This window comes from Falco cherrug, chromosome 3 (assembly GCF_023634085.1).
Source record: "Falco cherrug isolate bFalChe1 chromosome 3, bFalChe1.pri, whole genome shotgun sequence".
In the NCBI taxonomy this organism is placed as follows: domain Eukaryota; kingdom Metazoa; phylum Chordata; class Aves; order Falconiformes; family Falconidae; genus Falco; species Falco cherrug.
In genome coordinates this window covers 104,958,419-104,983,590 of record NC_073699.1, presented here as the reverse complement: position 1 = coordinate 104,983,590, position 25,172 = coordinate 104,958,419, and the positions used below count along the sequence as shown (strand labels likewise).

The following is a 25,172-nucleotide window of genomic DNA, read 5'->3' as shown; positions in this document are numbered from 1 at the left end:
TTCAATTCTGCACGATTTTGATTTAATTCGGCCTGATTTTGGTGCAATTTTGTTGATTTTTGGCTTAATTCTGCCGATTTTGGCTCAATTCCACCAATTTTGGCTCAATTCTGCCCGATTTTGGCTCAATTTACCCAATTTTTGTTCAATTTTGCCCAATTTTGACTTGATTCTGCCTGATTTTGGCTCAGTTTTGTCGATTTTTGGCTTAGTTCTGCCAATTTTAGCTAAATTTCACCAATTTTGGCTCAATTCTACCCAATTTTGGTTCAATTCTGCCCAATTTCGGTTCAATTTTGCCCAATTTTGGCTCAATTCCCCCCAATTTTTGCTCAATTCTGACTGATTTTGGCTCAAATTTGCCTAATTTTGTGTCAATTCCGCCTGAATTTGGCTCAATTCTGCCTGATTTTGGCTCGAATCATCCAGATTTTGGCTCAATTTTGCCCATTTTTTGCTTAATTCTGTCAATTTTGGCTCAAATCTGCCTGATTTGGCTCAATTCCACCCAATTTTGCCTGATTCTGCCCGATTTTGGCTCAATACCACCCAATTTTGGCCCAGGTTCCCCAGTTTTGCCCATTTTTATCTGATCTTTCCCATTTTTGCCTCTTTTGCCCATTTTTCCCCATTTTTGCCCCATTTTCCCCATTATTTTCCCCATTTTGCCCGTTTTTTCCCATTTTGCCCCATTTTGCTCATTTTTGCCCCATTTTGCCCATTTTTTGCCCCATTTTGGCCTGGTCCTGCCCAGTGTGACCCACGTTCCCCCCCAGGTGCCCCCAGGGATCCAGCGAAGCCACGGGGATGCGGGGGGGGGGGGGGGGAGGGGTTTATTGGGGGGAGGGGTCTGGGGGGGGTGTCGGTCCATCTGTGGTGGAATCTGTGGTGGGACTGGTCTATCTGTGGTGGGATCTATGGTAGGATTGATCCATCCATGGTGGGATCTGTGGTGGGATCAGTCCATCCATGGTGAGATTGGTCCATCCATGGTGGGATCTGTCCATCCATGGTGGGATCGGTCCATCTGTGGTGGGATCTGTGGTGGGATCAGTCCATCTATGGTGGGATTGATCCATCCATGGTGGGATCTGTGGCAGGATCAGTCCATCTGTGGTGTGATCGGTCCATCCATGGTGGGATCTGTGGCGAGATTGATCCATCCATGGTGGGATCTGTCCATCCTTGGTGGAATCTGTGGTGGGATGGTCTATCCATGATGGGCTCAGTCCATCCTTGGTGGGATCTGTAGTGGGATCGGTCCATCCGTGGTGGGATCTGTGGTGAGATCGGTCCATCTATGGTGGGATCTGTGGTGGAATCGGTCCAACCATGGTGGGATCTGTGGTGGGGTTGATCCTCTCTTGGTGGCTTCAGCCTCTCCATGGTGGGGTCAGATGGTCCATGTTGGGTTCTAGGGGGGTTTGGTGGATCTGTGTTGGGGTCAGATGGTCCATGGTGGGTTCTAGGGGGGGTTGATGGATCTGTGGTGGGGTTGGTAGGTGCCGGGCGGTGGCACGAGGAGGTCTCAGGGCTGCCCCATGATCTCCCGGATCCATGGTAGGTAGTTGTAGACCTCGCTGTAGACCCCTGGCTTCCCCGCCTGCCCGCAGGGGTGGTCCCCCCAGGAGACGATGCCCTGGAGAACCCCCTGGCAGATGAGGGGACCTCCCGAGTCACCCTGGGGACAAAAGGGACCATGCCAGGACCTCGACCACACCCCCCAACCCAGGAGGACCCCAGGGTGGAGGTGGCCAAGCTGGTGGGACATGTGGCCACCGGTGGGGGCAGAAACTCTGGAGGATCTGGAGATGGTGGGACCAGGCACGGGGTGGTGGCCAGGGGACCCCAGGAGGTGGCCATGGGGGATGGGCACGTCTTGAAACCCAGGGATCCAAAGGGTGGTGACCATGGGTGGTGGGACGTCTCCAAGGTGAGGGGACCCAGGGGACCAAAGGCACGTGGTCGGGGGTGGTGGGTACGTAGGGATGGGTCACAGGGGGTTCCTCCAAGCCCAAGGGACAAGGGAGAGCGGTGGGGGGAGAGGATGTGGGGACGTGGCTGTAGGACACGAAGGTCTGGAGATACCTGGCAGGAGTCCTTGCCCGCCACGGTCCCACCGGCACACAACATGTCCTCAGTGAACTTGGCGCCGTAGACCTGGCAACACGTGGCGTCACCCACCACGGTGACGTTGAGGCACTGGGGGGTGTCGGGGAAGGACTCTGGGGGGAGGGGCAAGTGTCCAAGCAGGGCCAGGGCCACCAGGGTCCATCTGGTGCATGGTTGACCCCAGCCAAGCCAAGGGAGGTGGAGGAGGTGCCACCACCCAACTCAGTGAAGGTTGAAGAGATGCCACCACCCAACCCAAGGAATGTTGAGGTGACCACCTGGGTCACTTCCCTGCCCAGATGCCACCACCCAACCCAGTGAAGGTTGAGGAGATATCACCACCCAACCCAAGGAAGGTTGAGGAGATGCTACCACACAACCCAAGGAAGGTTGAGGAGATGCCACCACCCAACCCAAAGAAGATTGATGAGATGCCATCACCCAACCAAATGAAGGTTGAGGAGATGCCACCACCCAACCCAGTGAAGGTGGAGGAGATGCCACCAGACAGCCCCGCCCTGTACCTTGGGGGCTGGTGGTAGTCCCCCATCCCATGACAGTGCAGTTGTCGCCAGTGGCCGGGGGTCTTGTGGGCAGGGCCAGGGGCTGGACGTGGGGGGTGGGGGTGAAGGGGGGCTCCACGCGCAGCAGCATGAGGTCGTGGGCGTAGGCGTTGTCTGCAGCGTCTGCGTTGAAGCCAGGGTGGACCACAATGTCCACGGCGGGTGGCGAACTGCTCCCACCCTGTCAGGGTGGCCAGGCTGTGCTCCCCTGCCCGCACCTGGATGTGGCTGGGGGAGGGGACATGGTGGGACATGGTGGTGGTGGGACGTGGTGGTGGTGGTGGGACATGGTGATGGTGGTGGGATGTGGTGGTGGGGACGTGGTCATGGTGGTGGGACGTGGGGGGAGGGGCGTGATGAGGATGTGGTGGGGGAGGGGACACGTGGGGGGTGGGGGAGGGGGAGGGGTGTGTGGGAGGGGCCGTGGTCGGCCGGGGTCACGGTGGAAGGTGGCCGCTCCCAGTTCCATTCCCAGTGCTCCCTGTTTGCCTCTCAGGGCTCCCAGTGCCCCTCCCAGTGCCCCCAGTTCCCTTCTTATGGCCCCAGTTCCCCTCCCAGCACCTCCCAGTGCTCCCAGTTCCCCTCCCAGTGCCCCCAGTTCCCCTCCCAGTGCCTCCCAGTGCTCCCAGTGCCCCTCCCAGTGCCCCCAGTTCCCTTTCTATGCCCCCAGTCTCCCTCCCAGTGCTCCCAGTTCGGACCTGGTGCGGCAGTGGGCGGCGGACAGGACCCACTGGGAGCTGAGCAGGGCCCCCCCGCACTGGTGCTGGTCGAAGTGGAAGAGCAGCACGAGGCCGGGGTGGGTGGGGGAGGGGCACTCGCTGCCCCCCAGGATCCGCTCGCCCCGCGGCTGGGCTGGGGGGAGGGGAGGGGAATGTTGGGGTGGTCCCGCGACCCCCACCCCAACACCCCCCCCCCGTTAGGACCCCCCCCACTGGGGGGCACCCCTCCCCCCACCCTTGGCACCCCATAGACTGACACCCACCCACACACACCAAGCCCCCTCTACCTCCTGGGACCCCCGCCCCCCCCCCGGGACCCCCCCCCGCCCCAGACCCCCTTGTCCCTACCCCGAGGATCTCCAGCCCCCCCGGGACCCCGCCCTAAAACCCCCTTGTCCCCACCTGGGACCCCCCCAGACCCGCACCCCCCCCCTCCGGAGACTGCCCCCCCCCCAACATTTGCACCTTGGGGACCCCCCAGACCCCCACCCCCACCCTGGGACACCCCCAGACTCCCTTGTCCCCCCCCCGGGACCCCCTGGGATCCCCAATCCCCTTTCCGGAGACTGCCCCGGCCCCCACCCCACCCTGGGGACCCCTCCAGACCCCCTTGTCCCCACCTGGGACACCCCCAGGCCACGCCCCCCTCCCCCCCCCCCCCCCCGCGGCCCCCCTGCACCCCTCACCCCCCCCCCCCCCCTCACCAGGGGTCACCATCTCCAGGAGGAGGAGGAGGAGGGGGAGAGGGGCCGCCATGGTGGGGGAGGGGGCGCCGGGTGCCAGGGGGGTGGGGTGGGTGCCCCCACTTATCAAGGCTCCATGTTAATTATTAACGGGGGCTGGTTAGCGGCCCCCTCCCCCCCCCCCCCGTGTTTGCTTGTGGAGCCCCAGGTGCCATGTTCACACCCCTCCCCCACCCCGTGGGGGGAGGGGGCAGCCCCCAGCCTGGGGCCCTTATGGTATCTATAGGGAGACGGGGGTCCCCTGTGGTATCTATAGGGAGATGGGGTTCCCCTATGGTACCTATAGGGTGAGGGGGGTCCCCTGTGGTATCTATAGGGTGACAGGGGTCCCGTATGGTATCTATAGGGTGGCGGGGGTCCCATATGGTACCTTTAGGGTGACAGGGGTCCCCTGTGGTATCTATAGGGTAGCATGGGTCTTGTACAGCATATCTATAGGGTGACAAGGACAGGGATCCCCTATGGTACCTATAGGTTGATGGGGGTCCCTTACTGTACCTATAGGGAGACGGCGTTCCCCTATGGTATCTATAGGGTGAAGTGGTTCCCCTGTGGTATCTGTGGGGTGGTGGGGGCCCCCTATGGTATCTATAGGGTGGGATAGGTCCCCTATGACATATCTATAGGGGTGCATGGGTCCCCTATAGTATCTACAGGATGATATGGATCCCCTATGGTATATCTATGGGGTGGCATAGTTCCCCTGTGGGATCTATGGGTAGCATGGGTCCCCTAAGGCATATCTATAGGGTGAAGTGGGTCCTCTATGGTATCTATAGGGTGGCATGGGTCCCCTATTGTATCTATACATATGGCATATCCATAGGGTGAGGTGGGTCCACTATGGTATCTATAGGGTGACAAGGGTGCCCCTATGGTATCTGTAGGGTGGCACAGGTCCCCTATGGTATCTATGGGGTGAAGTGGGTCCCCTATGGTATATCTATAGGGTGGCATGGCTCCCATGTGGTATCTATGAGACGTAGTGGGTCCCCTATGGCATATCTATAGGGTTGCATGGGCTCCCTGTGGTATCTATAGGGCATCGTGGATCCCCTATGGCATATCTGTAGGGTGACGCGGGTCCCCTATGGTATCTATGGAGTGATATAGGTCCCCTATGGTGTCTATAGGGTGACACGGGTCCCCATAGGGCGTCTCCCCGAGGTGGCATGGGGCAGGGTGCCCCTCCCCCACCCCCTGCCGGATTAACGACGGATTTACTAAATCCCCCCGCGCGGCGGCACGGCCGCTCCCTGGGTGTGGTGCGGGCGGGGGGGATTATAGGATGGCAGCAGCGGCGCTAATTAATCTCCTCACGCTAATTAATCTCCTAACGAGTTCCAGGGCAGCATCGAGGGCATGGAGTGGCCTCGCTGCCTGGGGGGAGGGGTGGGTGCGTGTGATGGGGTGGGGGTGGGGCGGCTCGGGGGGGGAGGGGGAGGGGGCAGCTCCTCGTGGTGGGCACCCAACCAATGGCATGGCCTCAACTTGGGGTGGGAGGGTCTCGGGAAGAGCCTGACCAATGGCGTGGCTTCAGCTTGGGGTGGGTGGGACTTAGGATGAGGCCGACCAATGGCGTGGCTTCAGCTTAGGTTGGGCGGGCCTTAGGAAGAGCCCCACCAATGGTGTGGACTCGACTTGGGGGAAGAGATCAACCAATGGCATGTCCCCTGTTTGGAGTGGGAGGGTCTTGGGAAAAGCCCAACCAATGGTGTGGCTTCAGCTTGGGGGTGGGACTTAGGAAGAGCCTGACCAATGGTGTGGCTTCAACATGGGGTGGGAGGGTCTTAGGAAGAGCCCCACCAATGGTGTGGACTCAACTTGGAGGAAGAGATCAACCAATGTCGTGTCCCCTCTTTGGTGTGGGAGGGTTTTGGGAAGAGCCTGACCATTAGCATGTGTTCAACTTGGGGGTGGGACTTAGGAAGAGCCCGACCAATGGTGTGGCTTCCACATGGGGTGGGAGGGTCTTGGAAAGAGCCCGACCAATGGCGTGGCCTCAACTTGGAGGAAGAGATCAACCACTGGCATGCCCCCTCTTTGGGGTGGGAGGGTCTTGGGAAGAGTCCAACCAATGGCGTGGCTTCAACATGGGGGTGGGACTTATGAAGAGCCTGACCAATGGCGTGGCTTCAACTTTGGGTGGGAGGGTCTTGGGAAGAGCTCAGCCAATGGTGTGGCCTCAACTTGGGGGAAGAGATCAACCAATGGCATGGCCCCTCTTTGGGGGTGGGTGACCCTCTCACCGATTGGATGACCCTCGTTGGGTTGGCCAACCCAAAAAATTGGACACCCATTGGTGGTTGCTCCCCCTGGTTGAGATGATGATCTCCGTGGGGTTGGAGGACCAGCAGCCCATGTCCTCGGTGCCACCGCAGCCACCCCTTGGTCCATGGGAGGTGACCACGAGGTTGGTCTCCCAAGAAGATGGGGAGGAGCAGCTTGAAAGGACATTTCCCACCAAACGTGACAACTCTTTAATGTCTCGTGCCACTCCCACCGCCCCTTCACCCCAGGAGACCCTGGGGCCACCCAAAACCTCGCCACAACCTTGGGTTGTCCCCATCGTCCTGCCCTGGCCAGTGGTGGGAGCGCAGCCCGTGGTGGTCCAACCTCCCTGTGGGCACCTGGAGGTTGCCAGAGTTGACTCTAGTTGTCCTCCATGGTCTTCTGGATCCACTGGGAGTATCTACAGACCTTGGTGTAGACACCAGGTCGCTTGGGTTGCCCACATTTCTCCATCCCCCAGGACACGATCCCTTGGAGGGTCCCGTTGCAAACCAGAGGTCCTCCCGAGTCACCCTACGGGAGAGACACGGTGTGAACCCAACACCGGTCTCCACTGGGCCACCCAGTGGTGTGGTTGGGTTGGCCAACCAAGTGGTTGTGGGGTTGGGCCACCAAGTGGGTCTTGGGTTGGGCCACCAAGTGGAGCTGTTGGGTGGGCCACCAAGTGGGTCTTGGGTTGGGCCACCAAGTGGAGGTGTTGGGTGGGCCACCAAGTAGTTCTGGGGTTGGGCCACCAAGTGGTTCAGGGGTTGGGCCACCAAGTGGGTCTTGGGTTGGGCCACCAAGTAGTTCTGGGGTTGGGCCACCAAGTGCTTCAGGGGTTGGGCCACCAAGTGGGTCTTGGGTTGGGCCACCAAGTGGAGTGGTTGGGTTGGGCCACCAAGTGGTTCCTGGGTTGGACAACTCCTTGCATCTGGACACACCATTGTTGGGTCTCATTTGGCTGGGTGACCTCTTGGCTTGGCCGGTTGTTGAGTTGGCCAACCATGACTGAGTTGGCCAACCCTTGTTGGGTTAAAGAACCAACACGGGCTTTTTCAACTCTTGGGTTGGCCAACTGTTGAGTTGGCCAACCAAGTGACCAACAAGGGTTGGCCAAATCATTCATGATTGGCCAAACCCTTCATGGTTGGCCAGCCCAACAACCAGCCAACCCAAGAGTTGAAAAAGCTGCTGTTGGTTCTTCAACCCAACAAGAGTTGGCCAACCCTTGTTTAGTTGAAGAACCAACACTGGCTTTTCCAACTCTTCTTGAGTTGGCCAACTGTTGAGTTGACCAACCATGAACGATTTGGCCAACCCTTGTTAAGTTGAAGAACCAACACCGGCTTTTCCAACTCCTCTTGAGTTGGCCAACTGTTGAGTTGACCAATCATGAACGAGTTGGCCAACCCTCATCGGGTTGAAGAACACCGCTGCCTTGGCCAACCCTTACTGGCTTCCTGTGCCACGATTAGGCCACCCAACGGAGGAAGACCCCATTGTGACGTCAAAGGGACAGGCCCCCTCCTGCCACCGGGGTCCACCTGGGGGACATCCCCTGGGGGGAGGGGCAGTGATGGTGGAGGGGGACGTTCCACCGTACCTGGCAGGAGTCCCTACCGCCTTGGAGACTCCCAGCACACAACATGTTCTCTGTGATGGAACCAGGATACAACTGCTGGCACTCAGCCGTCGAGAAGATGGTGACGTTGACGCACTGCAAGACGTCCGGGTAAGAGACTGAGACGACAAATGGAGGAGGATGGGGGAGGGGAAACAAAGAAACCAGAAAATCACAACCCCTCCCCCCCAAACCCTCCCAGCACTGCTGTCCCCCCCACCCCCGCACCCCAGAATTCACTTGGAGATGTTTCTCCAGCTGTTTTTTGGGGGAGAAGAACGAGGCATTTGGGGGCGTTTCCAAGCTTTCAGGTGGAGAAACAACCCCGGGGACAGGGCCCATGGGGGGCGAAACCTCGTCCCAGGGAGAAGTTCTGAGGAGGAAAAGGGAGCCACCCAGGTGTCTGTCCAGGACACCACCCAGGTGTCCAGGAGACTGCCCAGGAGACCACCCAGGTGTGTGTCCAGGAGATTACCCACATGTCCAGGAGACTACCCAGGTGCCCATGAGACCACCTAGGTGCCCATGAGACCACCCAGACACCCAGGAGACTACCCTGATGCCCAGGAGACCACTCAGGTGTGTGTCCAGGAGACCACCCACATGTCCAGACTACCCAGGTGCCCATGAGACCACCCAGACACCCAGGAGACCACCCAGGTGTCCAGGAGACCACCCAGATGACCAGGAGACACCCAGGTGTCTGTCCAGGTAACCAACCCAGATGTCCAGGGGACCACCCAGGTGTCCAGGGGACCACCCAGTTGTCCAGGAGACCACCTGGGTGTCTGTCCAGGAGACCACCCAGATATCCAGGAGACCACACATATGCTCAGGAGACCACCCAGACGTCCAGAAGAGCACCCAGCTGTCTGTCTGGAAGACCACCCAGATATCCAGGAGACCACCCAGATGCCCAGGAGACCACCCTGATGCCCAGGAGACCACCCTGATGCTCAGGAGACCACCCAGATGTCCAGGAGACCACCCAGATATCCAGAAGACTACCCAGGAGAAGTCCAGGAGACCACCCAGGTGTTCAGGAGACCACCCAGATGCCCATGAGACCACCCAACTGCCCAGGAGACCATACAGACACCCAGGAGACCACCCAGGTGTCCAGGAAACAATCCAGGTGCCTGTCAAGGAGACCACCCAGGTGTCTGTCCAGAAGACCACCCCAGTGTCTTTCCAGGAGACCACACACATGTCTAGGAGACCACCCTGGTGTCCAGGAGACCACCCAGATGTCCAGGAGACCACCCAGGTGTCCAGGGGACCACCCAGATGTCCAACCTCCCACCACCAGGAGAAGCCCCAGGCATCCAGCAGATGCCCTGGGTCTTGGGTACCTTCTGGGGAAGTGGTGGCCCCCCATCCCGAGGTGACACAGGTGGTCCCAGGCTCTGGGAGGCAGGAGGCCACAGGGACGGGACGGATCCTGTCAGTGATGGTGACTGGCGTCAGGAGCTTCATCATCATGATGTCGTTGTCCTTGGTGGTGGGGTCATAGTTGGGGTGGGCCACAAACTTCTGCACCATCTTCTGCATCTGCCCCCACTCACGCGTGTAGAGGTTGTGCTTGCCCAGGTGGACACTGGTGATCCTAGGGCAGGGGGGAGGGGTGCATGGGGGATGGGGACACACAGTGAGGTGGCCAGGGCCACCAGACCATGGAGCACGCGTGGGGCTTGGAGGTCAAGGTGTGGTCATGGTCCTTGTGGGGTGGCATGACCAGGAGGCATGTGGGACAGAAGGTCTTGAGGTGGCCATGGTCCTGGTGGGGTGGCATGACCAGGACACGTGTGGGATGAAGGTCTTGAGATGGCCATGGTCCTGGTGGGGTGGCATGACCAGGACGTGTGTGGGACAGAAGGTCTTGAGGTGGCCATGGTCCTGGCGGGGGTGGCATGACCAGGATGCGTGTGGGATGGAAGGTCTTGAGGTGGCCATGGTCCTTGTGGGGTGGCATGACCAGGACGCATGTGGGACAGAAGGTCTTGAGGTGGCCATGGTCCTGGTGGGGTGGCATGACCAGGACACGTGTGGGATGGAAGGTCTTGAGGTGGCCATGGTCCTGGTGGGGTGGCATGACCAGGATGTGTGTGGGACAGAAGGTCTTGAGGTGGCTGTGGCTCCTGTGACATGTGGCATGATCAGGACACATGTGGGAGGTGGCATCTGCATCATGGGAAGGACACGCGTGGACCATGGCATGGCCAATGTGCAGGACATGGCATGACCCACATATGGGACCGTGACATGTCCATGACACACGTGGGGCACAGCACAGCCAGGACATGTCAGTAGACCATGGCATGACCACCTCAGCAGATAATGGAGACCACCTCAGTAGAGCATGGAGACCACCTCAGTAGACCATGCAGACCACTTCAGTAGACCATGCAGACCACTTCAGTAGACCATGCAGGCCACCTCAATAGACCATGGGGGCCACCTCAGTAGACCATGGAGGCCATCTCAGTAGACCATGGAGGCCACCTCAGTAGACCACCTCAGTAGACTATGGAGGCCACCTCAGTAGACTATGGAGGCCACCTCAGTAGAGCATGGAGGCCACCTCAGTAGACCATGGAGACCATTTCAGTAGACCACCAAGACCACCTCAGTAGAGCATGGAGACCACCTCAGCAGACCATGGAGGCCACCTCAGTAGACCATGGAGACCACCTCAGGAGACTGTGGAGACCACCTCAGGAGACCACCTCAGTAGACCATGGAGACCACCTTGGTAGAGCATGGAGGCCATCTCAGTAGACCATGGGAGCCACCTCAGTAGACCACAGAGACCACCTCCTGGCTTGTGTGTGGACACGCGCGGACTGCGGAGCCCACTGCAGGTTGTGGTGGCCCCACCGGGGGGGTGGTGGCCACATGACGGTGGTGGTGTCACCCTTACCCTGGGGTGGTGCAGTGGGCTGCCGTCACCACCCACTGCCTGGCCACCAGGACCCCGCCGCAGTAGAGCTTGTACATGTCCAGGATGGCCACCTGCCACGGCTGTGAGTGGGGTGGGCAGTCCACGCCGCCCACCACCCGCGTGTCCCCCGCTGCCAGCAACGCTACAGAGGGACCAAAGACACGCATTAATGCCAACGCGTGCGTGGCTGCGTGGCCGGATCTGCACCTTCCACCCCCTCCGCTCACCTGTAGATGCCATCAAGACCACCAAGGTCCCCAGGAGCTTCACGGCACCCCGTAGCCTGGTGGCCACCATGGCTCGTGTCTCCATCGCTGTGGGCACTGTGAGGCAGAGGTGTTAGTCCCACCATGGGGTGGGGTGGGGTGTCACCCTTCACCGGGACCCTCTGCCCCACCCCACCCCTGCTCCAGGAGAAGGTGAGATGTTTCTCGGGGGTCTCCACCAACATGGTGAGGACCCTCCCTCTGTCCCCTCCACGGTGGTACCGTGGTGATTCGCCCCGTCATGGGGCTTTGGTGAGGGTGACATGGTCGTTAGCCCAAATGCCACGGTGGTAATTAACAGAGTCATCGTTAACGAGGCACGTAATTACGGGCTCCACCAACTCCTCCACCTCCCCCTCCTTGTCTCCAGGCAATTGACCTCCCAGCACCTCCTGCTGCCCTTGGATGCCTCCCTGGGGTTGAGGGTGTGGGTCATGCCCTATGGAGAGATGGGTGGTAGACCCCCACCCCACCTCTCCCCCCATGGGTGGGGGTCACGGTTCTTCAAGGTTGGGGGCTGGAAGCCTCCTGAGATGTGGGTCGTTGCCCCCAGAGGACATGGGTCTTCAAGGTTGGGGGTTGGAAGCCCCCTGAGATGTGGGTCGCTGCCCCCAGTGGACGTAGGTGGTGGGTTGGAAGGATGTGGGTCATTGCTCCAGGTGGGTGTGGGTCGTGGTGTCCCCCCCCCCCCCCATGGCTGTGGGTCATGGTTCCCCGTGGGTCACGGTCCCCTATGGCCATGAGGTGGAGGCACCCATGGGCCCGGGTCACCACTCTCCATGAATGTGGGTCATGGTTCCTGGTGGCCATGGGTCATTCCTCCCCACGGAGGGCATCTGTGGGCCCCACAGAAGTGGGTCAAAGCTCCACGTGACAGTGGGTCGCAGTTCCCATGGCCATGGGTTGGAGCCACCCATGGGTGTGGGTCACCACTCCCAGAGGACATGTGCCATGGACCCCACAGAGAAAGGAAATGGGTCCCATGGGCCCCACAGACATGGGTGGTGGCCCCATGGATGTGGGTGGTGGGCCCCGTGGATGTGGGTGGTGGGGCCTCATGGATGTGGGTGGTGGGCCTCGTGGACATGGGTGGTGGGACCCATGGACTTTGTGGTGGGCCCCATGGATGTGGGTGGTGGGCCTCGTGGACATGGGTGGTGGGACCCATGGACATCGTGGTGGGCCCCATGAATATGGGTGGTGGGCCCCATGGATGTGGGTGGTGGGCCTCATGGATCAAGGATGGGGAAGGATGGACAGCAGGGATGAGGGGATGGGTCAAACATGGGGAAGGAAGGAAGGAAGGAAGGATGGAAGGAAGGGAGGAAGGAAGGAAGGATGGAAGGAAGGGAGGAAGGAAGGAAGGATGGAAGGAAGGGAGGAAGGATGGAAGGAAGAGAGGAAGGAAGGAAGGAAGGAGGGAAGGAAGGAAGGAAGGGAGGAAGGAAGGAAGGAAGGATGGAAGGAAGGAAGGAAGGATAGAAGGAAGGGAGGAAGGAAGGAAGGAAGGAAGGAAGGATGGAAGGAAGGAAGGAAGGAAGGATGGACAGCAGGGATGGGGGCATGGGTCAAACCCGGGGAAGGAAGTGAAGGAAGGAAGGAAGGGAGGAAGGAAGGATGGACACCAGGGGCAAAGCACACAAGGAGGGACGGCGGGACATCGGGGGCAGCGGGCGCAAGACACCCCCCCCCACCATCTCTTGCCGAAGCCCCCCCCCTCCCCTCCCCCCCCTCCCCACCCTCCCCCCCTACCTCTCCACAGCTCCCTGCCGGGGTGGGGGTGGGGACGGGGACACCCCCCTTCTTCCTGTCTGACGTCTGAAGCGACGGAGCAAAATCCGGATGTGGCGCCCCCCCCCCCCCCCAAAAAAAAACAAAACAAAACCCACCAACCACCCAGCCGGTTCCAACCGGCCTCATCCGGCGCCGGTGCCGCTGCTGTCCCCCTCCCATGGGAGCGATGGTTTTATAGCGGCATCGGGGCCGGCCCGGCCAGTCCCACCCCAAGGATGAGCTGGAGGAGTCAGGAAGGCACCAGGACGCGCGGCCGCCTCCTTCCCTAATCCCTGCGACGCGTTGCCCGGCACTGCCAGGGCTTGTGTCACGCCAAGGGTTGGCCAACTGGTTTGGGGACCAGCACGTGCTGGTTGGCCAGCTGGATTGGAGACCACCATGAGCTGGTTGGCCAACTGGTTTGGGGACCAGCACGTGCTGGTTGGCCAACTGGTTTGGAGACCATGAGGTGCTTCTTGACCACCATGTGTTGGTTGGCCAACTGGTTTGGAGACCACCATGTGCTGCTTGACCACCATGAGTTCGTTGGCCATCTGGTTTGGAGACCACCATGAGCTGGTTGACCACCATGAGTTCGTTGGCCAATTGGTTTGGAGGCCACCATGAGTTTGTTGGCCAACTGGTTTGGAGACCACCATGTGCTGGTTGGCCACCATGAGTTGGTTGGCCGAATGGTTTGGAGACCACCATGTGCTGGTTGACCATCAGGAGTTGGTTGCCAACTGGTTTGGGGACCACCATGTGCAGATTGGCCAACTGGTTTGGAGACCACCAGGTGTTGCTTGACCACTATGTGTTAGTTGGTCAACCAGCACTGAAGACCACCGTGTGCTGGCTGGCCAATTGGTTTGGAGACCACCACATGCTGGTTGGCAAGTTGGTTTGGGGACCACCACATACATGTTGCCAAACTGGTTTGGAGACCACCATGAGTTTGTTAGCCAACTGGTTTGGAGGCCACCATGAGCTGGTTGGCCAACTGGTTTGAAGATCACCATGTGCTGATTGACCACCAGGAGCTGGTTGGCCAACTGGTTTGGAGACCACCATGTGCGGGTTGGCCAACTGGTTTGGAGACCACCATGTGTTGGTTGACCACCATGAGTTGGTTGGCCAGTTGGTTTGGGGACCACCACATACGTGTTGCCAAACTGGTTTGGAGACCACCATGTGCTGGTTGACCACCATGAGCTCGTTGGCCATCTGGTTTGGAGACCACCATGTGCTGGTTGGCCACCATGAGTTGGTTGGCCAACTGGTTTGGAGACACCATGTGCTGCTTGACCACATGTGCTACTTGGTCAACCAGCATTGAAGACCACCACGTGCTGGTTGGCCAACTGGTTTGGAGACCACTATGTACTGGTTGACCACCACATGCTGATTGGCCAACTGGTTTGGAGACCACCATGTGCGAGTTGGCCAACTGGTTTGGAAACGACCACATGCTGGTTGGCCAATTGGTACGGACACCACCATGAGCTGGTTGGCCAATTGGTATGGAGACCAGCATATGCTGGTTGTGGTTGGCCAACTGGTTTGGAAACCACCACGGGCTGTTTGGCCATCTGGTTTGGAGACCACCACATGCTGATTGGCCAACTGGTTTGGAGACCACCATGTGCTGGTTGGCCAACAGATTTGGAGACCACCATGTGCTGGTTGGCCAGCTGGATTGGAGGCCACCATGTGCTTGTTGGCCAACTGGTTTCGAGGCCACCACGTGCTGCTTGGCCAGTTGGTTTGGAGACCACCATGTGCTGCTTGACCACCGTGAGTTGGTTGGGGAACTGGTATGGAGACCACCATGTGCGCGTTGGACAACTGGTTTGGAGACTACCATGAGCTGATTGGCCAACTGGTTTGGTGACCTGCACCTTCTGGTTGGCCAACTGGTTTGGAGACCTGGATGTTCTGGTTGGTCAGCTGGTTTGGAGACCACCATGTGCTGGTTTCGTGGTGCATCTGTGTGACTGTTGTCAATACACATGTGTGGGCACAGGGCCTTGCATGACAGCAGCTCCACATGTCCATCACACGTGTCCACATGTCCATGACACGTGTCCGCATGTCAATAACACACATCCATGATGCTTGTCCACACATCCACCACCTGTCCACATATCCATGACACATGTCCACGTTTCCACCACATGTGTCCACACATCCACCACGTGTCTGCATGTCCATGAAGCCTGTCCACATGTCCACCACATGTGTCCACATGTCCACCACAAATGTCCATACGTCCACACACGTGTCCACATGTCCATGACACATGTCCACACGTCCACCACATGTGTCCACATGTCCATGACACCTTTCTACACATCCACCACACAAGTCCACATGTCTACCACGTGTCCACACGTCCATGACACATGTCCACATGTCCACCACACATGTCCACACGTCCACCACGTTTCCACATGTCCATGACACATGTCCACCACCCATGTCCACATGTCCACCACGTGTCCATATGTCCATGACACATGTCCACACATCCCCCACACACGTCCCCAAGCCCACGAGATGCCTCCACACCTCACCCATAGGTCCACCATCACACTAGAGGGCGCTGTCACCCCATCTCCTTGCACACTCGCGGGGGCGGGGCTTCGGGGAGGGGGGCGTGGCCATGAGGTGGGAGGGGGCGTGGCTTCCCCCACCCACCCAAGGGTTCCTCCTGGGTGTCATCGGTGTAAACAGGGCGGGCGCGTCTGGCCCAACTGGTTCTCCTCTCAGTGGGGGGCCTCGTTAGCGGCCGCCTCGTTAGCCAGCTCTTAATTAGGACCAATTAAGGTGCCCACACCAGCTCCCTGCCTTACTCCTGGTTGACGCGCCACCCGTGATAACCCCAGGTGCCCTGAGTGGTGGTGGGATGTCCTCAGAAGGTGGTGGTGGGACGTGGGGTGGGCTCGTGGTGGTGGTGGGACGTGGGGTGGGTTTGTGGTGGGGGGAGAGGACACACCCCAGACCATGGGGCGCTGGAGGTGACCACTGGAGGTGGATGTGGGTGGTGGTGACGTGCCAGCTGTGGCCACCAGGGTGGACATGCGTGGTGGTGGTGGGTCATCATGGGTGGCTTCCTGGTGGTAGGTGTGTGTCCTCCATGTATGGACACACGTGGCCAGTTGCTGTGGATATACGTGTCCTCCAGACCTGGACACATGTTCTCCACACCTGGACATGTGTGGCCATGGGTTGCCAGCTGTGTTCTCCAGACCTGGACATACATGTTCTCAAGACCTAGACATGTGTTCTCCACACCTGGACATATGTGTCCTACAGACCGGGACACGTGTTCTCCACACCTGGACTTACATGTCCTCCAGACCTGGACACATGTCCTCCAGTCATGGACATACGTGTGCTCCAGACCTGGACATACGTGTTCTCCACACATGGACACATGTGCTCTCCAGACGTGGATACAAGTCCTCCAGATATGGACACGTGTGTCCTCCAGACTTCAACATGTTCTCCAGGGCTGTACATGGGTGGCAGCTTGCCACTGTGGCCACCAACCCCAGTTACACGTGGTTATGAGTTGCCCATGGTGGCCACTAACCCCAAAAGTGTGGTTGCAGCTTGCCACCATGGCCACCAGCACCACATACCTGTAGCCATGAGTTGCCCATGGTGGCCACCAGCCCCAAAAGTGTGGTTGCAGCTTGCCATCATGGCCACCAGCACCATATACCTGTAGCCATGGGTTGCCCATGGTGGCCACCAGCCCCAAAAGTGTGGTTGCAGCTTGCCACCATGGCCACCAACCCCAGGTACACGTGGCTATGAGTTTCCCACAGTGGCCACCAACACTGTGGCCATCTCCTCACCACCTTCCTGGTGGCCACCATCTCCCACCCTTCCCCTCAGCCCCCACCTCCACAGGTGGCCACGTTTCACAGGGCTTTATTCCAGGAGCCCTTCCCCGGTGCGTGGGGGGAGGTGGGAGAAGACCCCTGGTGGCTTTTTTGGGGGTGGGGGATAGGTGAGGAGATGTTTTTTGGGGGAGGGGGGGTCAGACGTGATCGTTCCTCCTGATGGTGTCCTGGATCCAGGCAGTAAAGGCACAGACGCGGGTGTAGACGCCCGGTTTGCCCCGTTGCCCACAGACCTGCATCCCCCACGAGACGATGCCCTGGAGCTCCTCCCGGCACACCAGCGGCCCCCCCGAGTCACCCTGGTGGAGAGAGGAACCCCCCTGAGATGGGGGATGGGCGGGGGGGGGGGCAAGGCCACCTCAGGGGCACCCCGTGGGAAGCCATGGAGACCCATGGGTCTCTGTTGTGCGCCATCATGTGCTATGGGTCAGGCCGTGGAGACCACCGTGACCAATGGGGTCAAGGCATGGAGGCCACCATGAGCTGTGGGGTCAAGGCATGGAGACCATCATGACCTATGGGGTCAAGGCATGGAGACCATGTCCTATAAGGTCAGGTCATGGAGACCACCATGTCCTATGGGGTCAGGCCATGGAGACCACCATGACCTGTGGGGTCAAGGCATGGAGACCATCATGACATATAGGGTCAAGGCACGGAGACCATGTCCTGTGGGATCAGGCCATGGAGACCACCATGTCCTATAGGGTCAGGTCGTGGAGACCACCATGTCCTATGGGGTCAAGGCATGGAGACCATCATGACCTATAGGGTCAAGGCATGGAGACCATGTCCTATAGGATCAGGCCATGGAGACCACCATGTCCCATGGGTCAAGGCATGGAGACCACCATGTCCTATGGGGTCAAGGCATGGAAACTACCATACCCTATGGGTCAAAGCATGGAGACCACCATGACCTATGGGGTCAAGGCATGGAGAACACCATGACCAACGGTGTCAAGGCATGGAGAACACCATGACCTGTGGGGTCAAAGCATGGAGACCATCATGTGCTATGGGGTCAAGGCATGGAGACCGATGTCCTATGGGATCAGGCCATGGAGACCACCATGTCCCATGGGTCAAGGCATGGAGACCACCATACCCTATGGAGACCATCATGTCCTATGGGGTCAGGCCATGGAGACCACCATGCCCTATAGGGTCAGGTCATGGAGACCATCATGTCCTATGGGGTCAGGCCATGGAGACCACCAGCAGCTTGCGGGGGGGGGCGTCCCTATAGCACCTTGGAGGGGTGGTCCCCGAGGTCCTTGGGGTGTCCCTACACAACCCCACGTCTCCACAGTACACCACAGTGGTGGCATCTCCTATAGGTTCTCCAGCGGGCAGGGTGCTGCCCCTCCCCCCACCCCGTTCCCCATCGAGGTGTCCCCATAGTGGGAGGGGACCCCCCATCGTCCCCCCCCTGTACCTGGCAGGAGTCGGTGCCCCCTGTGGTGACGCCAGCGCAGAGCATGTTCCGGGTGATGCCCTGGGGGTAGAGGTTGGCGCACGCCTCGTTGGACATGGTGAAGACCACAGCGCACTGGAGAACGTCGGGGAAGTCCCCTGGGGGAGGAGGGGATGTCGTTATGGGGTGGGGGGGGACACTGTGGTGGCCACAGGGGTGGCCGGAAAGAAGGGGGGCACCTCGTGCCAAGGGGGACATCAGGGGTGATGGGCCACTATGAAGGTGGCATCAAGGTGAGGGGGGATGGAGGCTTGGAGGGTCTTGTTACGGTGGGAGGTGGAGAACAGAGAGCACCACAGCCTGAGATGTCCCCTCCCTGAGATGTCCCCAAGGTGCTGAGATGTCCCCAAGCCACTGAGATATCCTCAAGGTTCTGAGATGTCCCCAAGCCACTGAAATGTCCCCAAGCCACTGAGATATCCTCAGGGTTCTAGATGTCCCCAAGGTGCTAAGATGTCCCCAAGGTTCTGAGATGTCCCCAAGGTGCTGAGATGTCCCCAAGCCGCTGAGATGTCCTCAAGGTTCTGAGATGCCCCCAAGCCACTGAGATGTCCCCAGGTCCCTTGACACCCCCACCACGTGCCTTGAGAAGATGCTGTCCCCTACCTTCTGGGCTGCTGGTGCTGCCCCACCCCGAGACGATGCACTCAGTGTTGGGGGGGGGACAACGCTTGGGCAGCGCCACGGGGTGGACGTGGTCGGTGAAGCGGACGGGCTTCTGGAGCTTGAGGAGCATGATGTCACTGTCATGGGTGGTGGGGTCGTAGTCGGGGTGGATGAAGGCCTTGGCCGAGTTGACGCACTGCTCCGTCCCCTCCTTGGTCTTCAAGCTGTGGTCGCCCATGCGGATGGGGATGGAGCTGGGTGGGGGAGGAGAAGGAGAAAGGACCACAATGAGGTTCTCCAGGGGAAGGAGAAGGTCCACCTGGTGGAGCTCCTGGGATGGAGGGCAGGTGGTCCTCCAACTCTCCTGGATATCTTCAACCAAGTGGGGAAACTGAGGCTCGGAGCCCAACACCACCCAACGGGTCAACTGGAAGAGTTGGCCATGGTCAATGAAGTTCTCCTTGGTCCAACCCAAGTTGAAGAAGACCCGGATCCAACCCCAGGACCTCAACATCCAGGTCTCCAACTCATCCCTAAATCTTGGATCTTCTCCCCACTTTTCTGGGTGGATCCACTCTGTGTGTCCCCGCTCAGCCAGGAAAAGCTCAGACCACCTAAACATGGTGGAAGGTCCACGTGTCCACCTCGAGGAGATGGTTGGATCCCCGTGGCGTGGGGGTGGTGGCCTCCATGGACCTCCCATGGAGTCAGCACATCGGTGCCCCTGCCCAGGCCAGTCACACCAGTGCCACAAGCTCCTCAAACTGGTTTGTCCCCTCCACCCAACTTCTTCTGGTCCAGGTCAGGTCCCTGTCCACAGAGCTGGTGGGAACAGGGAGAGGAGAAGACCTTTCTTCAGGTCCAACCCTTGGCCACCAAATTTGGGGGCAGTGAGGTCCTTCTGGGCCGGCCTCCCCCCATGGCCACCAGCCGGTTGCCTCAGGTGGCCAAAGGAGGAGACCTCCATGGGAGGGTGAGGCCTGTGGGTCCTGACCATGGCCCAGATCTCCTGAAGAGGGGGACACCATGGCTCTTGGGGAGAAGGTCCTGCAGAACCTCAGCAGACAGAAGATGTTGGGTTTGAGAAGCTCTTGGCCATGCCCAAGGGAAGGAAGTTGAATGGTGGAGGTGGCCAACCCAATGGGATGGTCATTCTGGGAGCCCACCTAGATAGTTGAGGTGGTCAGGCCAATGGGATGGTCATTCTGGGAGCCCACCTAGATGGTTGAGGTGGTCAGTGGTTATTCTGGGAGCCCACCTAGACGGTTGAGGTGGTCAGTGGTCATTCTGGGAGCCCACCTGCATGGTTGAGGTGGCCAACCCAGGTAGATGGTCATACTGGGAAGCCAACTGGATGGCTGAGGTGGCCAACCCAACGGGATGGTCATACTGGGAAGCCAACTGGATGGTCATTTTGGGCCATAGTGGTGGCCTCCTGTCTTCTGAAGCCACCCAGTCCCAGAAGTCTCTGCGGCAGGGAAGGAGACCCTGAGCTAGAGACCACCTCTGCGGGCCACCACCCACCTTAAGATGAACCCCACCCAGCTCCTCCCATTACCACGACCACTTCCAGCTCCTGGTGGACCTCCATGGCTCCTCCCTCTGGCCAAAGAGGGGGACCCCCCGGCCACCCCAGGGTGCCCACCCCACTGGGCCCACCCCAGGGGACCCACCCCACCTCTTGGTGTCGCAGTGGGCGGCCGTCAGCACCCAGGACCTCCCAATGAGGACCCCACCGCAGTGGATGTTCTTCTGAGGACCCAGGAGGACCACCTGGTAGGGGTGACGCTTCTTCTGGCAGCTGCTGCCCCCCACGATCCGATTCTCGTCCCCTGCGGCTGCTGGAGGAGTGGAGACAGGGGTCAGCACCTCCCAGTGCCTCCCAGTGCCTCCCAGTTCCCTCCCAGTTCCCTCCTAGAAGGTCCTCTGGGCCACCCAGGACCTCCCAGTGTCCTCCAGTCTTTCTCTTTCCCACCCAGTGCCTACCAATGTCTCCCAGTTCCCTCCCAGTCCCTTCCAGTTCCCTCCTAGTTCCCTCCCAGTTCCCTCCTAGAAGGTCCTCTGGGCTACTCAGGACCTCCCAGTTCCCTCCCAGCTCTCTCTTTCCCACCCACTGCCTACCAACGTCTTCCAGTGCCTCCCAGTACCTCCCAATTCCTTCCCAGTTCCCTCCTAAGAGGTCCTCTGGGCCACTCAGAATCTCCCAGTGCCTCCCAGTTCCCTCCTAGGAGGTCCTCAGGGCCAATAAGAACCCCCCAGTGCCTCCCAGTTCCCTCCTAGGAGGTCCCCTGGGCTACCCAGTCCCTCCCAGTGTCTCCCAGCACCTTCCAGTTCCCTCCTAGGGGGTCCTCTGGGCCACCCAGAATCTCCCAGTGCCTCCCAGTTCCCTTCCAGTTCCCCCCTAGGGGGTCCTCTAGGCCACCCAGCACCTCCCAGTGCCTCCCAGTTCCCTCCTAGTGCCTCCCAGTTCCCTCCCAGTTCCCTGCCAGTGCCTCCCAGTTTCCTCCCAGTGCCTCCAAGTTCCCTCCTAGGGGGTCCTCTGGGCCACCCAGTCCCTCCCGGTGTCTTCCTAGTTCCCTTCTTGTTCCCTCCTAGGAGGTCCCCTGGGCCACCCAGAACCTCTCAGTGCATCCCAGTGCCTCTCAGTTCCCTCTCAGTACCTCCCAGTTCCCTCCTAGGGGGTCCTCTGGGCCACCCAGCACCTCCCAGTTCCCTCCCAGCTCTCTCTTTCCCTCCCCAGTGCTCCCAGTGACCCAATGTCTCCCACCCACTGCCTACTAATGTCTCCCAGTTCCCTCCCAGTGCCTCCCAGTTCCCTCCCAGTTCCCTCCTAGGAGGTCTCCTGGGCCACCCAGCAACTCCCCGTGTCACCCCCGTGTCCTCCCAGCTCTACCAGTTCCCTCCCAGTGCTCCCAGTGACCTACCGCTTCCCACCCACTGCCTATCAGTGTCTCCCAGTGCCCTCCCAGTGCCTCCCAGTTCTTTCCCAACACTGCCTCATTACCCCTCGGTGGCCCCCAGTGCCTCCCTGCCTCACACCATTTCCTCCTGCTGCCTGACAAGTCTTCCCGGTAGCCTCCAGTTCCCTCCCAGTGCCCCCAGTTCCCCCGCAGGTACACTGTCAGCACCTCCCAGTTTCCTCCCAGTACCCCTCAGTGTCTCCCTGGTGCCTCCCAGTGCTTTCCCATTCCTTCCCATGTGCTCCTAGTGCCCCCAGTTCATCTCCAGCTCCTTCCCAGTACCCTCCCTGCAACCTTCTCATTCCCTTCTACATGCCACCAGTGCTCCCAGTGCTTCCCAGTGCCTACCTTGTGGCGTCCCCCAGTATCTTCTCTCACCCTCTTACCTGCACCAGTACACTCCCACTGCCTCCCAGTGCCTCCAGTTCACCCACAGCTCCCTCCCAGTACCAGTTCCATGCTGTCTTTTGCCTCCCAGTGCTTCCTCCTTCCTTCCCTCTCACACCAGTATGCTCCCACTGCCTCCCAGTGTCCCCAGTTCACCTGCAGCTCCTTCCCAGGACTCCCCAGTGCCTCCTGAGGCCTCCCAGTGTTCTCTCAGTACCTTCCACTCGCTCTCCCCACTCCCAGTGCCCTCCAGTGCCCTTCCGGTGCCTCCCAGTGCCCTCCAAGCCACCTCCAGTGCCCCCCAGTTCCCTCCCAGCGCCCCCCCCCCGCACTCCCAGTGCTTCACACCACCCTCCCAGCAACTCCCAGTGCCCCCCCAGTGCCCTCCCAGTGCTACCCAGTCCCCTCCTAGTGCTTCCCAGTTCCCTCCCAGTGCTCCCACTTCAGTCCCAGTGCCCCCACTTAACACCCAGTGCCCTCCATTGCCTTCCCAGCATGCTCTAGCACTTTCCAGTGCCCTCCCAGTGCCCCCCAGTACCTCCTAGTGCCCTCCCAGTGCCCTCCCAGGGCCCTCCCAGGGCCCCCTAGTACCTCCTAGCACCACCCAGTGCCCTCCCAGTGCCCTCCCAGTGTCCTTCCAGTGCCCTCCCAGTACTTCCTAGCAGCCGCCAGTGCCCTCCCAGTGCTCTCCCAGTGCCCCCCAGTGCCCCCTAGTACCTCCTAGCACCACCCAGTGACCTCCCAGTGCCCTCCCAGTACCCCACAGTGCCCTCCCAGCATCCCCCTGTGCCCCCCAGTGCCCTCCCAGTGACCCCCAGTACCTCCTGGCACCCCCCAGTGCCCTCCAGTGCCCCCCAGCTCCCTCTAGTGCCTCCCAGTGTCCTCCCAGTGCCCCGCAGTATCCCCTAGTACCCCCCAGCACCCTCCCAGTGGCCTTCTGATGCCCCCCAGAGCCCCCCAGTGCCCCTCAGCTCCCTCTAGTGCCTCCCAGTGCCCTCCCAGTGCAACCCAGTACCTCCTAGCACCTCCCAGCGCCCTACCAGCACCCCCCAGTGCCCTCCCAGTGCCCCCCAGTACCCCCTAGCACCCCCCAGTGCCCTCCCAGTGCCCCCTAGTACCTCCTAGCACCCTCCAGTGCCCTCCCAGTGCCCCCAGTGCCCTCCCAGTGGCCTCCCAGTGCAACCCAGTACCTCCTAGCACCCTCTCAGCATCCTCCCAGTGCCCCCCAGTGCCCTCCCAGTGACCTCCCAATGCTCCCCAGAGCCCCCCAGTGCCCTCCCAGTACCCCCCAGTGCCCCCTAGTACCTCCTAGCACCCCCCAGTGCCCCCCAGCGCCCTCCCAGCGCTCCCCCAGTGCCCCCCAGCACTCTCCCCACACCCTCCCAGTGCCCCCCAGTGCCCTCACCGGTGGCCAGGAGCAGCAGCAGCAGGAGGCGCTCCATGGCGGAGGGAGGAAGAGGAGGCTGCCGGGGCACTGGAGCCAATCCCTTAAATCCCAGTAAGGCTCCGCCTGGACTGGGGCCGCCCCGGGAGGGAGCGGGGCCGGTTGGGGCTGTCTCACCCTCCCACCACACCCCGGCCCGGGGCGGTGCGGGTGCCAACCAGTGCCTCCCAGTGCTTCCCAGTGCCTTCCCAGTGCCCTGCCAGTTTCCCCCCGCAGGCATCCCAGTACCTCCTGAGGCATCCCAGTACTTCCCAGTGCCTTCCAGAGCATCCTAGTGCTTCCCAGTGCCTCCTGGGGCATCCCAGTGCCTTCCCAGTTTCCCCCTGCAGGCATCCTAGTGCCTCGCAGTGTTTCCCAGTACCTCCTGAGGCATCCCAGTACTTCCCAGTGCCTCCTGGGGCATCCCAGTGCCTTCCAGAGCATCCTAGTGCTTCCCAGTGCCTCCTGGGGCATCCCAGTGCCTTCCCAGTTTCCCCCTGCAGGCATCCTAGTGCCTCGCAGTGTTTCCCAGTGCCTCCTGGGGCATCCCAGTGCCTTCCAGAGCATCCTAGTGCCTCCCAGTGCCTCCTGAGGCATCCCAGTGCCTTCCCAGTTTCCTCCTGTAGGCATCCTAGTGCCTCGCAGTGTTTCCCAGTACCTCCTGGGGCATCCCAGTGCTTCCCAGTGCCCTGCTGGTTTTCCCCTGCAGGTATCCCAGTACCTCCTGGAGCATCCCAGTACTTCCCAGTATCTTCCAGAGCATCCTAGTGCTTCCCAGTGCCTCCTGGAGCATCCCAGTGCCTTCCCAGTGCCTCCCAGTTTGTGTCACAGTGTCCCTGAGGCCTCCCAGTATATCCCAGTACACCTCAGTGCCTCCCAGTTCACCCCATACGTATCCCAGCCTTCCACTGCCTCCCAGTATGGGACCCAGTGCCTTTCCCGCCCTTCCCAGTTCACCCCCACACCTCTCCCAGCCTCCCTGTGCTTCCCAGTATGTCCCAGTGACCTTCCCAGTGCCCTTCCTGCCCTTCCCAGTGCCTCCCAGTTCATCCCAGTGCCTCCCCTCCGGTGTCAGTCCGCCGTCCCCCCCCTCCCCCCCCCGGCCATGTGCCAGACCCAGATTACCCACAATCCTCTGCAGCTCTGGAGCAAGGTGGGGGCTAATCCCCCTTGAGGTCCCGCCCACCCCCTCAAGTGGGCGGGCTTAAGGAGACCCCAAACCAGAACCAAGGTTAAGGGGACCCCCAAAGTGGGCGGGGATAAGGGGACCCCCATTTGGGGGCGGGGCTAAGGGCCCCCCCACCCCGGGACCCCACTGCTGGTGACCCCAATGCCCCTGGTGTCACCAGGGTTGTTTCCTCCCAGTGTAAATCAGGAGGAGGCGCCTCGCCCCTCC

General features: G+C 60.3%; 3 protein-coding genes across 3 annotated transcripts; all 3 read right to left on the bottom strand.

Annotated features, from left to right (window-relative positions):
- Window positions 1–831: 831 nt before the first annotated feature.
- LOC106631169 (trypsin-like) lies at window positions 832–4,174 on the bottom strand. Its single transcript, XM_055706346.1, is given in 6 exon segments — window positions 832–1,681; window positions 2,089–2,225; window positions 2,637–2,838; window positions 2,840–2,903; window positions 3,374–3,527; window positions 4,099–4,174. Coding segments are annotated over 6 exon segments (762 nt in total). The 5' UTR covers window positions 4,151–4,174; the 3' UTR covers window positions 832–1,528.
- Window positions 4,175–6,789: 2,615 nt separating this feature from the next.
- On the bottom strand, window positions 6,790–11,285 carry LOC102057688 (kallikrein-14). Its single transcript, XM_027805122.2, has 5 exons — window positions 11,201–11,285; window positions 10,953–11,115; window positions 9,385–9,638; window positions 8,015–8,151; window positions 6,790–6,942 (listed from the first exon to the last, which is right to left on the bottom strand). The coding sequence occupies exons 1-5, from the start codon at window positions 11,283–11,285 to the stop codon at window positions 6,790–6,792; spliced, it is 792 nt and encodes a 263-aa protein (XP_027660923.2).
- Window positions 11,286–17,059: 5,774 nt separating this feature from the next.
- LOC129735680 (trypsin-like) lies at window positions 17,060–23,984 on the bottom strand. Its single transcript, XM_055705764.1, has 5 exons — window positions 23,759–23,984; window positions 20,685–20,847; window positions 19,007–19,260; window positions 18,362–18,498; window positions 17,060–17,222 (listed from the first exon to the last, which is right to left on the bottom strand). Exons 1-5 carry the CDS (start codon window positions 23,793–23,795, stop codon window positions 17,061–17,063), a joined length of 753 nt encoding a protein of 250 aa, XP_055561739.1. The 5' UTR covers window positions 23,796–23,984; the 3' UTR covers window position 17,060.
- Between the last annotated feature and the right edge of the window lie 1,188 nt (window positions 23,985–25,172).